This window comes from Neovison vison, chromosome 11 (assembly GCF_020171115.1).
Source record: "Neovison vison isolate M4711 chromosome 11, ASM_NN_V1, whole genome shotgun sequence".
Lineage (NCBI taxonomy): Eukaryota > Metazoa > Chordata > Mammalia > Carnivora > Mustelidae > Neogale > Neogale vison.
The window spans coordinates 176,835,326-176,854,221 of record NC_058101.1 but is presented as its reverse complement, the minus strand read 5'-3'; the positions used below and the strand labels follow the sequence as shown (position 1 = coordinate 176,854,221).

The window sequence follows — 18,896 nt, the reverse complement described above, 5'->3', positions numbered from 1 at the left end:
GAGCCACCCAGGCGCCCAAAATTACATATTTCTATTAGAAATGTTTTATTTGAAATCTCTAAATAAAAATCCTGAATAACAAAATGATTTTTAGGCTGATGCTTCATATCTTTATATCTTCATATCTTTTCATATCTTTCATATCTCTCTCTCTCTACAATATTTTCAGTGATGATATTTGTTTTAAGTGAAAATCTTTAAGCTTTTAGTATTTGTTTTTAGGGCACTTGAAGAGCAGTATGTAGCCTAGGGAATGTTTTGTCCTATAAAGTTTTAATTGACCCAAAAGTGATGAGAGTATAACTATGAGAACTGCTTACATTAATGTATCAGATTTTTTTTTTTGGAGCAGTTTTTTAAAATTATTTTTTAAAGATTTTATTTATTCATTTGACAGAGAGAGATCACAAGTAGGCAGAGAGGCAGGCAGAGAGAGAGAGGAGGAAGCAGGCTCCCCGCTGAGCAGAGAGCCTGATGCGGGACTCGATTCCAGGACCCTGAGATCATGACCTGAGCCAAAGGCAGCGGCTTAACCCACTGAGCCACCCAGGCGCCCTTTTGGAGCAGTTTTTAAGGTTCACCTGGTCCAGTGTATTATTTACCTGGTACAAACATACTTCTAAATCCCTGATTCCCCAAAACTATTTGAGGACCTCTTATGGCTTTATGTCCTCCATATTTCAGAGATTTCAGAAAATGGGGAAAAATGTACTCTCCAGTTATGTTCTGATGATGAACATTTGATTGTTACACTTCTGGAGTACTACAGAGAATATGAATCAAACACATTATCAGTTCTACTTGTAGAATTGTAGAGCTTGTCAGGAAGCCAAAGTTGAGATTCAGAGACAGATAAAATTTAGAGAAGAATATGAAAATATTTGATATATTAGAATATAGGAAAAGGGACAAATGGAACATTTAAGAAAAAATTAAGATATTTATAATAATGATCACTAAATTTCCAGGGAATATTCTGGATTATAAAAATAATTTTTTTCAGAATTATGTTACAAACTTTAAGAGTTTTTTTTTTCCTATGTAAAGATATTTTTTTTTCCCAATTTATTTATTTTCAGAAAAACAGTATTCATTATTTTTTCACCACACCCAGTGCTCCATGCAAGCTGTGCCCTCTATAATACCCACCACCTGGTACCCCAACCTCCCACCCCCCCGCCACTTCAAACCCCTCAGATTGTTTTTCAGAGTCCATAGTCTCTCATGGTTCATCTCCCTTTCCAATTTACCCAAAAGCACATACCCTCCCCCAATGTCCATAACCCTACCCCCCTTCTCCCAACCCCCCTCCCCCCAGCAACCCACAGTTTGTTTCGTGAGATTAAGAGTCACTTATGGTTTGTCTAAGAGTTGTTTTAAAAGCTTTTGTTCAAATTGTCAGGTTTAACCAGCCGTATGATGCTGATTAACGTCCATTTTCTATGTTTATATACATATTTACATCTTCTTTAATAAAGCAAACATTGAGCCTCCTGTGACATCTATGTTACAAAGATGTTGGGCATATAAAAACAGTAGTGATACTGTCTTCACTGACTTCTCAAATTTTAAATCCACAATTGTAGTCTAGTGAATTCAATGTTATGCTTGAAGGAAGCATATGGGAGTATGAAAACACAGTCCAATGATGGAGAAAGACATGGAAACACATACCTATAACCTGGAGTAGTATAAAAGCATGCAAGTAGGGGTTTTAAAATGTGTTTTATTATTATTCACGTATGATTGGGCCAACAGATCAGGAGAAAAAATTGTTATTGGAGAGATTGTTTGTTACTCAAAGTTCCCAAAAGGAGATAGTATGCCACATCCTGCAGAAGCCACATGGGGAAGTAACAAAATAGGTAGGAAGCAGAGGGAGCCAGTGGAGAACATGGGCAGGAGACTGGATTATAACTTCTGTGGGAAAGAACCCTTGAGGCAAAGTAAACAGGTTTAGGGTTGTCTAGCTTGAATGATTTCAGTGGGTTCTGGGATGTAAGGGTTGTCTCTGGTTGGCTCTTTGGGTGATTAGGGCAGGGGGATAATGGCCTGGAGTGTGAGATCCTGAAAAGGGATGGTTTGTGGATTAGTTTGGATAATGAGTCTATTTTTGTGTGTGGTGTAAGGAAATGGTCCAATTTCATTTTTCTGCACATAGCTGTCCAATTTTCCCAACACCATTAATTGAAGATAATGAAGTGAGGGTGGGGCCAGGGAAGACTTGGTACAAAACTTTTCCTTGCAAAGGCACATAAATAAGAGAGAAGGTTCTTTAAAAACAACAATAACAACAAACAACCTGCAAGTTTAGTTTGATTAATACATAGAGTTGAAGAAGAAAAATGGAAAGAGACAAATTGAAGAACTAATACGATAATTTGGATTTTATTCTAATGTTAATGGAGAGTCATTAAAAAGATTTTAAACAGGGGAGTGACAGGTTCATATTTTCATTTTAGAATTATCATTTTTGTAATAGTGTAGGGACTGGATTGCTGATAGGATAGTTGGAGACATTTAAGAGACCGTTCCAGTAATCAAGCTGAACATTTACTAGTTAGTAGTATTAGTAATAGGAAAAAAGAAAAGCAATTTTAAAAGTTGCTGCTGAGGTTGAATTAGAAGGACTTAAATTGATTTAATTTATCCATTCACTTAAATTTATTGAGCATTGTGTAGATGCCAGTTACTATTCTACTTATTGAGGATACAGCTGTGAACACAACAGAAAAAGTTCTGCTCTTATGGAGCTCTTATGATATGTAGTATCATAAATTTGGGAGGTCATAGATGATAATACCATTGATTAAAGTATTGGAAAGGTAATTTTTGAGGAAGAATGATGAGCTTCATTTTAGATACATTTAATTTGAGGGTCCTGTGGTACATGCAAGCAGTGCTGTACCTCAGAGAGATGATTTATAGATATGGAATTTGACATTGGCACATCCTACAAAGCTTATTTAGATTTCAGCAGTTGTATATACACTAATTTTGTGTGTGTGTGTGTGTGTGTGTGTGTGTGGTTTTATGCACTAGGGTCACATATGTAGGCTTGTGTAATCACTGTCACGATCAAGACACTAAATAAACCATCACTACAAGACTCTTACATTTTTCTTAATAGTCACATCCATTTCTCCCTACTCCCCTACACTTCTTAACCTCTGGCAGTAACTAATCTGTGCTCTATTCCTTGAGTTAGGAATATTGCAATATTGCATAAATGTTATCTTATATATATCCTTCGGAGATTTTTTTTAACACTTAGCATAATTTTCTTAAGGTTTATCCAGATTGTTTCATTTATCCAGTTTAGTCAGTTCCTTTTTATTAATGATCATTATTCCATGGTAAGAATGTACCGGTTTGTTTAACCAGTTAACCACTGAAGGACATAGAAGTTGTTTCTAGTTTTGGACTAATAGGAATAAATTGTTATGAACATTCATGAATTTTTTTTTTTTTTTTGAGCATCAGTTTTTATTCTTTAGGATAAATGCCCAGGAGGGTGGGAGGCCTGGGTAGCTCAGTTGGTTTGGCATCCCACTTGTGATTTTGGCTCAGGTCACGATCTCATCAGCTGTGGGATTGAGCCCCATGTTGAAGATTCTCCTCCTCTGCCCCTCCCCCAACTTGTGCTTGTTCTCACTCTTGAATAAATCTTAAAAAATATAAATAAATGCCCAGGGAAGCAACTGCTGGGTCATATGGTAAATATATTATTTGTTTTGAAAGAAGCTGCTAAACTTCTTTAGAAGTTTAGAGTGGCTGTATAATTTTACATTTCCACCAGCATATATGAATGACCAAGTTTATACTCATTTTTAAAATTTGTTACTGTCTTAGTTTGAACTATTCTAACCCCAAAGCAGCCTCAAAGTTCTGAGAGTAAATGGAGAGTATATTTCAAACATATTACATAACAGATTATATTTAAATTTAAAATTAATTTTGTTTTTCAGTATGATTACTTGGGCTCTGATAGCATGATTGTAACAAATAAAGTCATTGAAATTATTGGCCTTGTAAATTCGGTAAGTATTTTTCTTTTCATACTTGTTAGAAAAATTTATACTAGTTTTGAAATTATAATTTCTATTAACTTCACTTGGCATTTCTGAATAATTAAGCCATCTATACAAACTGAGTATGGAATTGTCAAATTGTCAAGCATTAATTTCTTCGTTATTATAAAATAACAAGGATTAATTTTTCATGTATTTATCTCTTTTGTTTTTAGATGTTTGCCCAGTTTAAAGTTACTATTGTGCTGTCATCATTGGAGTTGTGGTCAGATAAAAATAAGATTTCTACAGTTGGTGAGGCAGATGAAGTATTGCGTAGATTTTTAAAATGGAAAAAGTTCTATCTAACTCTAAGGCCTCATGATATTGCATATTTATTCATGTAAGAATAATGTTTCACTATTCTTAGAAAGCAGAGATCTGTGATAATAATATAGCTTATTTAGGGAACTTCTTTTGGTGACCATTAATACATTATTAGTTGCTTCATTCAGGCCTCATATTCTCTTTCTGTTTGTCACTAAAAAAAAAGCTTGCTAAAATTTATTTCTTTGCTTATTAGCTCTTTACTAATGAAGGTATTGAGGTTTCTAGAGGTTAAAAGATTTCAGGATTCTTCTATCTAGTGGTGTCCTTCTGGTTTGAACCCACAGGTTTGAACCCCAGAGCCCATAATCTTAACCACTACCTAAAATAATGGGATTTATCTTATAAAGTTCTTATTTTGTTATGAAGTTGGATCAAAGGCTTGGGAAAGAAGGTTAGAAACAGTTTACCCTAATGAATTTTATGCATTATTTTAAATATTAATTTTCTTTTTTGTTTTGTTCTAGTTTTTATTGTGGGGAGATTTCAAGCATAAGAACAGTTGAGAAAGTAAAATAATTAATCCTTATGTACCGTACATATCCATAAAACAATTATCAGCTAATGGCTAAATTTTTCTTTTTCTCACCCCCTCAAACTCAATTATTTGAAGTAAATCCTTGTTTTTTGGTCTTTCTAGCTTGTTATTTATTAAAAATAGATTCTCTATCCCTCCCTCAGCCCTGCTAGCTCATCATAAGTGCACTCCTCGACCGTCATCATCCATTTAACCCATCCCCTTACCCATCTCCCCTCTGATAACCATCAGTTTGTTCTCTATAGTTAAGAATCTGTTTCTTAGTTTGCCTCTCCCTCTCTTTTCTTCCCTATGCTCATTTGTTTTGTTTTCTAAATTCCGTGTATGAATGAAATCATATGGTATTTGTCTTTCTCTCCCTGATTTATTTCCCTTAGCATAATATTCTCGAGCTCCATCCTTGTCATTGCAAATGGCAAGATTTCATTCTTTTTCATGGCTGAGTATGTATATACACACATATATATATACATATATATATCACTTCCTCTTTATCTGTTCATCAGTTGATGGACACTTGGGCTTTTTCCATTATTCGGCTATTGTACATAATGTTGCTATAAATATTGGGATATGTATCCATTTGAATTAGTATTTTTGTATTCTTTGAGTAAATACCTAGTACATTTTCTGGATCCTAGGGTAGTCCTATTTCTACCTTTTTGAGGAACCTCCATACTATTTTAGAGAGTGGCTGCATCACTTTGCATTCCTACCAACAGTGCAGAAGTGTTCCCCCTTCTCTACATCCTTGCCAACACCTGTTGTTTCTTGTGTTAGCCATTCTCACAGGTGTGAGGAGTTATCTTATTGAAGTTTTGATTGTACCTCCTGCTGAGGAGTCATGTTGATTAGCTTTTCATATGTCTGTTGGCCATCTGTATGTCTTGTTTGGAAAAAAAGTCTATTCATGTCTTCTCATTTTTAATTGGATTATTCATTTTTTTGTGTTGAGTTGTGTAAGTTCTTTATATATTTTGGATACTTACCCTTTTGCACATAGGTCATTTGAAAATATATCGACCCATTCCAAAGATTTTTATTTAGTTTTGTTGAATACTTCCTTCACTGTGCAGAAACTTTTTATGAAGAAATTTATGATGAAGTACCAATAGTTTATTTTTGCTTTTGTTTCCTTTGCCTCCGGAGACATATCTAGGAAGAAGTTGTTAAGGGCCAGTGTCAGAGAGGGTTACTGCTTGTGTTATCCTCTAGGATTTTCATGGTTCCATGTCTCACCTTTACATCTTGAATCTATTTTGAATTTTTTTTTGTATGGTGTAAGAATGTGGTCCTGTTAATTCTTTTGTGTGTTGTTTTCCAGTTTTCCAATACCATTTGTTGAAGAGACTATCTTTTAAAAAAATTTACATATAATGTATTACTTGTTTCAGGGGTACAGGTCTGTGATTTATCAGTCTTACACAATTCACAGCACTCACGATAGCACATAACCTCCCCAGTGTCCATCACCCAGCCAGCTTATCCATTCCATCCTCAGTACATTTCCTGAGATTAAGAGTCTCTTATGGTTTGTCTTCCTCTCTGGTTTCATCTTGTTTCATTTTTTCCCTACCTTCCCCTATGATTCTCTGTCTAGTTTCTTAAATTCCTCATATTAGTGAGATCATATGATAATTGTCTTTCATTTTTTTTTTTTTACACCATACGAAAAAGATAAACTAAAGGTGGCCCAAAGACCTAAATTTCAGACATGAAGCCATAAAATTCCTGGAAGAAAATATAGGCAGCACCAGCTTTTCACACCAGCCATAGAAACATTTTTCTAGATCTGCCCTCTGGAATGGGAAACAAAAACACAATTGAACTATTAGAACTACACAAAAATAAAAATCTTCTGCACCATTAAGGAAACCATCAGCAAAGCAAAAAGGCTTTGCTTTTGCAACTGATATATCTGATAAATGGTTACTATCCAAATATATATAATGAACTTATATAACTCAACAGTAATAAAACAAATAATCTGGTTAAAAATGATCAGTAGACTTGAATAGACATTTATCTAAGGAAGATGTACAGAGGGCTGACTAACACATGAAAAGATGTTCAACATTACTAATCATCAGGGAAATGTAAATCAAAACCACATTAGACAGCAAGCCATACCTATCAGAATGGCTAAAATAAAAAAGACAAGGGGGCACCTAGGTGGCTTGGTCAGTTAAGCACTTGACTCATGATTTGGGCTCAGGTCATGATCTCAGGGTTGTGAGATTGAGTCCTGCATTGGGTTCTGCACTAGGCGTGGAACCAGCTTAAGATTCTCTCCTTCTGCTCCTCCACCCCATTCACCCACTCTCTGTCTCAACAAATGTTGGCAAAAATGTGGAGAAAAAGGAATCCTTATGCCATGTTGGTGGGAACACAATTGGAACTGCTGTGAAAAACAGTATAAAGTTTTCTTAAAAAAAAAATAAAGAATTGCCATCTGATCTAGTAATTTCACAATTTGATATATCCAAAGAAAACAAAAACACTAGTTCAAAAAGATATATGCACCCCTATGTGTATTGCAACTTTATTTACAATAGCCAAGATATGGAAGCAATGCTACTGTCCATTGATAGATGAATGGGTAAAGAGGAAGTGGTATACATACACAATGGAATATTATTAAGCTATCAAAAAGAATGAAATCTTGTCATTTGCCACAACATGGATTAACCTAGAGAGAAAAATGCTAAGTTAAATAAGTCAGAGAGGGTTAAATTACATATGATTTCACAAATATGTGGAATTTAAGAAACAAAATAAAAATGAACAAAGAGAAAAAAATGGACTTCTAAACACAGAGAACAAACTGGTATCTGCCATAGGAAAGTGGGTGGGTAGCTAGGTGAAATAGATAAAAGGGTTTAAGAGTACAGTTATCTTGATGAGCACCAAGAAATGTATAGAATTGTTGAGTCATTATACTGCACACCTGAAACTAATATAAGACCATATATTGGTTATGCTTGAATAAAAAAAGAACAGAATGAAAAGGCAACCTATAGGAGAAGATATTTTCAAATCATATGCCTAGTAAGTGTTTAATATCCAGAATATATAAGGGACAATAAATATTAACAGCAAAAAGACAGTCTCATTAAAAATGGGCAAAGGACTTAAAGAGACATTTCTCCAGATAAGATCTACAAGGGTCCAATAAGCACATTAAGAAATCTTTGTCAATACTAATCATTAGAGGAATGCAAATCAAGAAATAGACACACTGAATCTGGAAAGACTTTTTTCTGAGAAAAACTAAGCTACATATAGAAAAGTTTTTTTCTGAGGAAAAAAAAAAACTACGCTACTGTTACACATCAGATGAACAAGAAAAAAACCCATATTGAAACAGGTAGGAGAAACTGAGACACAATCTCATGATAAATGGTCTCTCAGAACTTGGGGGAACTCGTAACTCTGAGCTTCTCTCTGAGGAACTAATAGCTTAAATCCTATGTCTAACAACTCAGCTTTTAAGATAGCGCCTGAGAAGCAAGCCCACAAGACATCTAGATTTGAAAGATGATAAGGCTTCCATCATAAGATCCACAGGCTATAGGGAATTGGGAAATTTTTCTTAAGGACTCATCAGACTCTGAGGCTATCCCACAGGGCCTAGAACACAGGGAGTGGACAGAGATGCCCAGTCTTCCTCTGAAAGTAGAAATTTAACACACATCTATGGGCCTAATGAATTACCATTAGGTGCCATATTTGTGATTTCCTTCTGCATTACTGTAGGTTGCTGGAATTTCCAGAAAGACCTTGCGCACTCATCTGGTGCAATGGTTTCTGTGGTTGCTGCCCAAGGGATACCTGTTGGATCACCTGATGGTCAGTGGCGCTTAATTTTGTGGGTATTATAGGACTGTAGCTAATGGAGAAATAGTTCTTGACTGGCTACAGCGCACAAGGCACAGTATAAAGATAGGAAACTGAAATACACCCCCAATCTTTCTGTGAAAGAGGCCTATTAGTTATCTTCATAGCTCTGGCCTGAGGGCCATAGTTAAGCACACATTGAATTGAACACACATCTAGAGTCTGATTATAATCCTCTTCAGAGGCTGGGGAGGCTAGCAGGTGCCGTCTTCATGCTCTTCCTCTGTCCATCCTGAAGTCTTTGGTGTCTCTAAGAAAGGAGCTTGTGCACATATCTGGTGCCCTAAACTTAAGAGGCTGCTGCCCAGAGTATACATCCCTTAATAGCCCGACTTTGATGGCCAGAGGGACTTGTGTTCACAAGGTGATGGGGTGGTAACAAAGGAATGGTTCTTAACTGGCTATCATCACAGGGTTCAGCACAGAAGGAATAGACCAAAATGCCAGTTTCTCTGTGCTTCCCTAAAAGAGGTATATTTGCCTTAGTGTCTGGTTTCCAGTCTGCCTGAATCTAGATGCTGACTGACACCCTCCCATTCGGGGCAGTGACAGGTCTTGGGACACCATCAAGTAGTGGGACCCTCTAAAAATAAAGTAACCTGCTTGAGTATCAAGATGTTTGAGAGATTACCAGAAGGACAAGGTTAAATGATAACTTTATATTCTATACTACTAGGCCACTCCTTTAAGACTGAGAGATAACTGATTTATTTAATGCATAGAAACTAACACAAAGTCAAGGAAAATGGAAAACAGGAATATCTTGCAAATGAAAGACTAAGATAAAACTTCAGAAAAAGATCTTAATGAAATAGATATAAGTGATTTACCTGATAAAGAGCTCAAAATAATGGTCTTAAAGATGCTCTTTGAGCTCAGGATTGTATGGAAAAGATGAGAATTTCATTAAAAGAGAAAATGTAAGAAATACAAAACAGAAGTTACAGAGCTAAAGATATAATACCCGAATGGAAAAATACATAGAATTCAACAGCATACTAGATGAAGTGGAAGAAAGGATCAGTGAACTCAAATCTCACCCCATCAGAGCAGCACATAGAAAAAGAGAGGAAAAGCAAAAATAGCATAAGGGACTTGTGGAAGAACATCAAGCAGACCAATGTTAACATTACAGCCATATCAGCAAGAGATAGGAGAAAGGAGTAGAAAACTTTGGTGGAGAAATAATGGCTGAAAATTTCCCTGACCTGGAGAAGGAAATACACATTCAGATCCAGGAATTCCAGAGAGGCCAAGTAAGACAAAGCCAAAGAGACTCACACCAAGACACATTAATATCAAATTGTCAAAAGTTAAAGGGGAGGGAATTTTAAATGTAGCAAGGACCCCCCATATTGTTACATATAAGGGAACCCCATAACACTATTTGCAGATTTTTCAGCAGAAACTTTCCATGCCAGGAAGAAGTTACATGATATATTTAAAGTGCTGACAGAAAAAAAATGTTAATTAAGAACATTGTACTTGGAAAAATTGAAGGAGACATAAACAGTGTTCCAACAAGCAAAAGCTAAAGGGCATCATCACCACTAACTAGACCAATATTACAAGAAATGTTCAAGGAATATTGTTTCAGCTTAAATGAGATGGACCGCAATTGTAACAAGAAAACACATGGAAGTGTAAATCTCACTCACAAATAAACAGTAAAATCCAGATTAGTCTAATGTTGTAAAGGGGGTGCGTTCATCACTTATAAAGCTAGTAAGAAGGTTTAAAGACAAAGTAGTAAACACAACTTTAATTTTTTAGAGGATATACAAAAAGATGTAAGCTATGACATCATAACAAAACGGGGTGGAGGAAGTAAAAATGTAGACCATTAAAATGTGTTCAAAGTTAGGTTATCACCTTGAAGTAGACTTATAATTTGTTTTATGAAAGCCTCATGGTAACCACAAAGGTAAAACTTATAGTATAAATACAAAAGATAACATGCAATAAATGTGTGCATACATTATAGCAAATCATCAAATCAAAAAGGAAGAGAGCAAGATAAGGAGAAATGAAAGGGCAGTTAGTTATAAAGCAGACAGAAAACAATAAAGTGGCAATAAGAACTTAGCTATTGATTGGGACTTCAGGGACGTTGGCAGAATAGGAGGAATCTAAACTTACTTTGTCCCACAGGCACACCTAGAGAAAAGCCACATCAGTGCAGCTAACCCAGAAAATGACCCAAAGACTGGCAAAACAGACTTTCCATTCATAGAGAGGAGGCCATATCCAAATGGGTAGGGGTGGAGAGACAGAGTCATAAGCTAAATTTCCAGTGAAACCAACCACAAACAGGAGGGACATCAGAATCATGGAAAAGGAAGAGGAGTGGACCACATACTAGGCACCACAGACGTAGGGGACCTCTATGGGAAGATGAATCTCCATAACCTTTGGCTTTAAGACCCAGTGGAGCTTAACTTCATGAGTTTTACAATGGGGCAATAGGAAATTGAGTCCCTGCCCTTAAAGAGCCAGTACAACAAACAACCTCACTGAAATAGAGCATAGAAGACACAGTTCGAAAAGTGCCAGAGATATACATGAAGGAGATTTACTTAGTAGCCTCAGAATGTGTGCTGGAGGGACAGGGATCTTTAGGGGACTTCTCTAAGAGCAAAATAGTTGGTGGGTGCCATTTCTTTTCCCCACTGACCTCCAGCCTAGATACCCTGACACCTCTGGGGACCAACATGAACACTCTCTACCTACCTTGCTAATACTGTGTGCCCTGCTCCTGCATTCTGCAGATCTGCCCATTCTAACCCTCCTACTCTGCAGGAGTCCCTCCAAAGTGGCTCTTGCTTTATCACATCCTGCAAGCAGCCATGGCAGGGACCAGCACCACTCCAGTGACCCCTGCCCCTGGGGAAGGAGACTATTGCCATACACACTACTAATTTGACTGCAGTTCCAACAGATGGACTGGAGGTACACATTTGATTTGACTTCAGGCCCCACCCACCAAAAAAAATCTCTCAGGGGTGAGTACAGTGAGAGAGCCCTGTTGTTCAGGGTCACTGCAGCCCTGGCAGACAGACTGGGAGCAGGCATCTGGTCTGATTGCTGGCCCTGCCCACCAGCAAAAGCTTCTCATGGGACAAGGAAGGGAGAGCACCCTGAACCCCCACAGACAGACAGACAAAGGGCAGGCATCTGATTTGACTGCAGGCCCTACTTACCAATGAAAGCCTCTCAAGATAATGCGAAGGGAGTGCCCTGCAGTTTGCTATGACTGCATCTCCAGAAATGGGGTGAGGGCAAGTATGTGGTCTGATTGCTGACACCATCCAACTATAAGCTCACATGGGCTCAGACAGGCCCTTTTTATTTTTATTTTTTTAAGTTTTAATTTAAATTGGTTAGTTAACATGCAGTGTAATATTAGTTTCAGGTGTACCGTGATTCAACACTTCATACATCATCACAAGTGCTCTCCTTAAACCCCATCACCTGTTTTTACCCATCCCCTCACTCACCTCCCCTCTTGTAACTATCAGTTTGTTCTTTATAGGTAAGAGTCTGTTCTTTGGTTTAAGTTTCTCTCCTCTCTTTACTTGTTTGTTTTGTTTCTAAAATCTACGTATGAGTGAAATCATATAGTATTTGTGGTCTTCGTCTGATTTGGGGATTAAGGTAACGCTAGCCTCATAAAGTTTGGAAGTTTTTCTTTCATTTCTATTTTTTGAAACAGCTTCAGAAGAGTAGGCATTAATTCTTTTTTTTTAAATGATTGGTAGAATTCCTCCGGAAATCATCTGGCCCTGGGCTCTTGTTTGTTGGGAGATTTTTGATTATTGCTTCAATTTCCTTGCTGGTTATGGGTCTGCTTATGTTTCCTATTTCTTCCTGTTTCAGTTTTGGTAGTTTAAACATCTCTAGGAATGCGTCCATTTCTTCCAAATTGGCTAATTTTTTGGCATATAATTGCTTATAATATGTTCTAATATAATTTAATATAATACAATATAACATATATATATAATATATAATGCTATAATATGTTCTTATAATTGTATTTCTTTGGTGTTGGTTGTGATCTCTTCACTTTCATTCATGATTTTATTTATTTGGGTCCTTTCTCTTTTCTTTTGGAAAAGAAAAAAAAAAAACCAACTCTGCCATACTCAGGCACCCTCAGTCATCTTGTGACCCTGTGGATCCTCAGGCCACACAGGTCTGCCTAGGGTTCTGCCCCTACTTAGCCACCCAAGTGCCTTTCAGGGGGGACATTCCTCACTGGAGCAGACTTCTAAAAGTTACAGTTTTGTGCTCTGCTGATATATCACTTTCTGGTGCCAGCTTATGGAGGCTCCCTCCCACTGTGGTTTTATCTTCCCATATACTGCCTCCTATTCAGTTCTCTGCACCTCCTCCATTGAAGAAAGTGGTCGCTTTTTTTTTAATAGTCCCAGCTATTCTTTTCTTAGATCTCTGGTTGTGTTTGCAGGTGTTCAGAATGGTTTGATAGCTATCTAGCTGAATTCCTGGGTCCAGGCAAAACCAAGGTCTCCTCTTCCTCTGCCATCTTGGATACCTCCTACAAAATAAGTCTTAATATATTCAAGAAGATCTAAAGCATATCTGACATCTTTTCTGATAATTTTAGGAAACTAGAAATCAATAGAAGAAGAAAACTGGAAAATTCACAAATATATAGAGTTTAAACATCATGCTACTGAAAAAATTATGGGTCAAAAAAATCAAAAGAGAAAACAAAAAGTACCTGGAGATAGGTGAAAAGTTTTTTAATTTTGTATATCTTTACAAAGAACTAGCTCTTCATTTCTTTGATCTTTTCCATTGAATTTTTTTTTTTTGGCCTTCATTTCATTTACTTCTGCTCTGATCTTTATTGTTTCCTTCATTCTACTAACTTTGGGCTTGTTCTTTCTGGTTCCTTTAGTTATAAGGTTAGACTGAGATTTTTCTTGTTTTTTTTTTTTTAATATTTTATTTATTCATCTGACAGAAAGAGAGATCACAAGCAGGCAGAGAGGCAGGCAGAGAGAGAGGGAGGAAGCAGGCTCCCCGCTAAGCAGAGAGCCCGACATGGGGCTCGATCCCAGGACCCTGAGATCATGACCCGAGCCGAAGGCAGAGGCTTTAACCCACTGAGCCACCCAGGCGCCCCTCTTGTTGTTTTTTTGAGGTGGGACTGTATCGCCATCAATTTTCCTTTTAGAATTGTTTTCTCTGAGTGCCATTGTGTTTTCGCTCTCATCTGTCTCTATGCATTCCTTTAAATTTCCTCTTTGATTTCTTATTTGACCTATTGGTTGTTTAGTAGCACATTATTTAATCTCCACATGTTTGGTTTTTATAGTTTTTTTCTTCCTTGTAATTGATTTCTAGTTTCGTATTGTTGTGGTCAGAAAAGATGACAGATACAATTTCAGTCTTTTTAAATTTGTTGAGACTTTATTTTATGACCTACCTTGACCTTTCCTGGAGCATGTTCCATGTGCACTTGAAAGAATGTATATTCTGCTGTTTTTGTATGAAATGTACTGTGTATTTACCTGTTAAATCCATCAGGTGTAAAGTATTGTTCAAAGATACTGTTTCCTTATTGGTTTTATATGTGGATGACCTATTAATAGATGTAAATAGAGTTTAAAGTCCACTACTGTTTTTACATTATTGTCAATTTCTCCCTTTATATTGGTTAATCTTTTCTTTATGTACTTAAATATTCCAATGTTGGGTGCATAGATATTTGTAATATTCTCTTGTTGGACTGATTCCTTTTAACAGTATTGTTATTGCTATTGTTATTCTTTGTCTCTTTACATTTTTTTAAAAATATTTATTTATTTATTTGACAGAGAGACAGAGAGAGAGGGAGAGAGAGAGAGAGAACACAAACTTCGGGAGTGGGAGAGGGAGAAGGAGGCTTCCCACCGAGCAGGGAACAGGTGCGGGGCTTGGTCCCAGGACCCTGGGATCAGGACCCGATCCGAAGGCAGAAGGCAGACGCTTAATGACTGAGCCACCCAGTAACCCCTGCAGTCTTTGTTTTAAAGTCTGTTTTGTTCAACATAAGAATTGCTACCCTGGCTTTTTTCCCCTCCACTTTCATTTGCATGGATTATCTTTCTTCATCCCTTCACTTTGAGTCTGTATGTATCTTTAGGCCTAAAGTAAGGAGTCTAATAGGCAGCAAAAGATGGTTCTTTTTACCTATTTGCCATCCTGTGTCTCAACTGGAACATTTGGACCATTTAAATTTAAAGAAATTATTGATAGGTATAGTCCTTTGCAATTTTAATTGTTTTCTGGTTGTTTTTGTCAATTTCTCCCTTTTCTTCTCTTGATCTCTTTCCTTGTGATTGATGAGTTTATATAGTGTTATGTTTTATGTTTATTTATTATAGGTTTTGGGTCTGTGGTTACTATGATGTTCACATATAGTATCCTATGTGTATAACAGTCTATATTTAAAGTTTATGATCTTTTTGTTTTTTACTCCCTTCTTCACATTTTATATATATGTTGTCATACTTTATATCCTTTAACTCATAATTTGCTTCTACTTACGGATTTTTTTCCACTTAAAGAAGTCCCTTTAACATTTTTATTATAAGGAGGTTTAGTGGTGGTAAAATCCTTTTACTTTTGTTCTGATGATAAACTCCTTATCTCTCTTTCAATTCCAAATGATAACCTTGCCAGGTAGAGTATTCTTGGTTGTAGGTTTTTTTCTTTTCTGCACTTTGAATATATCTCTCTTCTGATCTGCAGTTTCTGCTGAAAAGTCAACTGATGGTCTTGTGGGGTTTTCTTTGAATGTAAGTAGTTGTTTCTTTCTTACTGCTTTTAACATTCCCAGTCTTTAACTTCTGACATTTTAACTGTAATGTGTTGTGGTGTGGACTTTCTTGGGTTCATCTTGTATGCAACTCTCTGCACTTCCTGAACCTGGCTGTGTATTGCCTTCTCGAAGTTAGGGAAGTTTTTACCTATTATTTTTTTTAAAGATTTTATTTATTTAATTGAGAGAGAGAGTGAGAGGGAGAGCTAGGAGGGAGAAGCAGATGCCGCATTGAGTGGAGAGCTCAATGTAGGGCTTGATTCCAGAACCCTGAGGTCATGACCTAAGCCAAAGGCAGACCCTTAATTGACTGAGCCACCCAGCTGCCCCTACTTATTATTTCAAATACGTTTTCTGCTCCTTTCTCCTTTTCTTCTTGGGCCCTAATGATGAAGGGAATATTTGTTTGTTTGATGTTGTCCAATGAGTTACTTAACCTATTTTCACTTTCTAAAAATGCCTTTTTCTTTTTACTGTTTAGCTTGGATGCTTGCCATGACCTTGTCTTCCAGATTGCTGATCCATTCTTCTGCAGCTACTAATCTACTATTGATTCTATCTAGATTATTTTTCTTTTAGTTATTGCATCCTTCAAGTCAGATTGTTTTTTTTTTTTTAAAGATTTTATTTATTTGTTTGACAGACAGAGATCACAAGTAGGCAGAGAGGCAAGCAGAGAAAGAGGGAGATGCAGGCTCCCTGACGAGCAGAGAGCCCGATGCGGGGCTTGATCCCAGGACCCTGAGACCATGACCTGAGCCGAAGGCAGAGGCTTAACCCCCTGAGCCACCCAGGCGCCCCTCAGATTGGTTTTTAAAAAATATTTTCTTTTTACTGAAGGCCTCACTGAGTTTTTCCACTTTTTCTGACCACCCCAGTGAACATCTTTTATGATTATCACTATAAATTCTTTCTGAGTCATATTGCATATCTCTTTTTCATTAGTTATTTTTCTGATGTCTTTTTCTTTCTCTTGGAGCAATTTTTCTGTATTCCCATTTTTCTTGAATTTCTGTTTGTTTATATGAATTAGAAAAACTACCTTTCCTCAACTTAAAGGAATGGTCTTGCTTATATTCATTCCTTGTGTCAACTTCCCTTGTTGACTTTTGCTAACTGGAGCTGTAGATGAAGTGGGCTGAGGGCCATGGTGCAGATTGTGCTAGGGCTGCTCTGGTGGGATGGCCAGGGCTGAAGTGAGTGTGGGCCGGGGTGGTCTGAGGCTCTATGCACAGAGGCTATCCTGATATGACTGTGAATCTGAAGTGATTGCAGTCTGATGGGTTCTATGGCTCTTTGCACTGTGGGCACGTTGGCAGGACAGCTGAGGTTGAAGTAGGTGCAGACCAGGGTATTCTGGGCCTCTACATTCTGAGGGCCTCCTAGCAGGACAGCTACAATTGATATGAGCACAGTCTAGGGTGGTCCCTGGGCTTTCTACACAAAGGGTGTCCTGACAGTATACTTGAAGCTGAAATGGATATAAGCCATGGTGTTCTGGAACTTTCTGCTTAGAGGATGCCTAGGCTGGACTGCTGGAACCAAGATGGGGCATAGACCAGAGAGTCTCTGTGCGAAGGGCACCCTGGTGGGACAGCTATAGCTGAAATGGCATAGGCTGGACTTCCTTGGGCTCTTGAGGCAGCAGGCACCCTGCAGGACAGGTAAAGCTGAAGTGGGAAAGGGTTGGTGTGGTCCTTGGGCTCTCCATGCAAACCGTGCCCTGGCAGGATAGCTGAAGTATCCTGAGGTGCTCAGAACAAGAGTGCCCTTGGCGGGGTGGTGCCACTGGAACCAAGGTGAGCATTGGCTGGAGGTTTCTGGGGCACTATAGGCATGGCACACCCTGTTGGGGGTGGCTGGAACTGAAGCAGGTGTCAGTTGGAGGTCCTGAGTGTTCTGCATTGGGGGTGCCTTATCGAGCTGGTGGAAGCTGCGGTGGTGTGGGCTTGGAGTGTTCTGAGGTGGCTTTGTACATGTGTCACCTTGGCATAATGGCTAGGGCTGCAGTGAGCAGTGACAAGGGGCATTCCAGTGGAACAGCTGGGATTGGTAGGATCAGGGGCATAGGGCGCACTGAGGTGGTAAATGAGCCAGGGCATCTGTACCTTGCTCCCATTCACATTATCAAGGCGGAAGAGGAAAAGAAACTGTTGTACTTGCTAGCTCCCTTGTCCTGGAGAGAGTTCTAGCATCTAGCAGCTCCCTACTACTCCCATACCCCCATAGTTTGGCTGAGTTCTGGGGCTGTATCTCTTATATACTAGTTGGTCTTTTAAACCATGGCTTTTTTTCTGTGTCTCAGGGCATCTAGGGGTGGTTGAGCTAGGGGCCAGGTGCTTGCAGGTTGGTTATGGCTCCCAGACCCTGCTCTCATCTACAAGATCAAGTTGTAGGCTGAGTGTAAACCATTGCACTCACTAGCCTCTCTGACCCAAGGAGTCCAGCAATACCCCTGACATTTAGTGGATTTCTAGAGCTTGTTCTTTTATGTCCTAGTTGCTCTTTTAACCTCGGGTTTTTTTGATTGTTTGTTTTTTTGTTTTTGTTTTGTTTTGTTTTTCTTTTCTTTCTGTGCCCCAGGGCAGATGAATCTGCTCCTGGTCTCTCAGTGTTATCACTCCTCACTGCCATTCGCAGTTTTAGATTTGGGATTTCTCTTCATTACTGTGTCTCCTGTCTTGCTAGTCCCTCTTGTCTTTCTATCTTTCATTATACAGAAGCTGTTCAGTTAGCCGTAAGTCCTTTTTCAGGAGGAGTTTCTTTACAAATAGGTATAGATTTGGTATGTCTATGGAGGAGGTAAGATCAGGATCTTCCTATGTTGCCATCCTGGACCAGCTCTTCCTATTAAGTGTTCTTTCAGCATTTAGATACATGTCCTATATAATATATATGATTTCAGAATATTTTCTGGCTGTGGGTAGTCTTTTCATTTTCTTAATAGTATATTTTAAAAAGCAGATTTTGATGAATTCATTATTAACCTATCAATTTTTTATTTTATGAATCATGTTTTGGATGATGAATCATGTTTTAATGTTGTACCAAAAAATATGAAGGAGGACATTTTTGCACATGAATAGTTATTCAACATTAATTCTTGAAAAAAATTATAGTTTCTCCATTTAATTGCTTTTGCACTTTTGGGCTCTTTTTGCACTTGGGCTCCCTCCTCAGTAGCAACAATGATTTGACTTTATATGTAAGAGTTTATTTTTGGCCTCTTTTG

At 37.8% G+C, this 18,896-nt stretch overlaps 1 protein-coding gene across 1 annotated transcript in view; it reads left to right on the top strand.

Moving 5' to 3' along the window:
• Window positions 1-18,896, top strand: part of ADAM32 (ADAM metallopeptidase domain 32) — a 173,610-nt gene that overhangs the window by 62,771 nt on the left and 91,943 nt on the right. Inside the window, exons 8-9 of the mRNA XM_044226004.1 lie at window positions 3,969-4,040; window positions 4,247-4,413. Of these exons, the coding sequence (XP_044081939.1) occupies window positions 3,969-4,040; window positions 4,247-4,413 (239 nt within the window). The remainder of the gene's footprint in view (window positions 1-3,968; window positions 4,041-4,246; window positions 4,414-18,896) is intronic.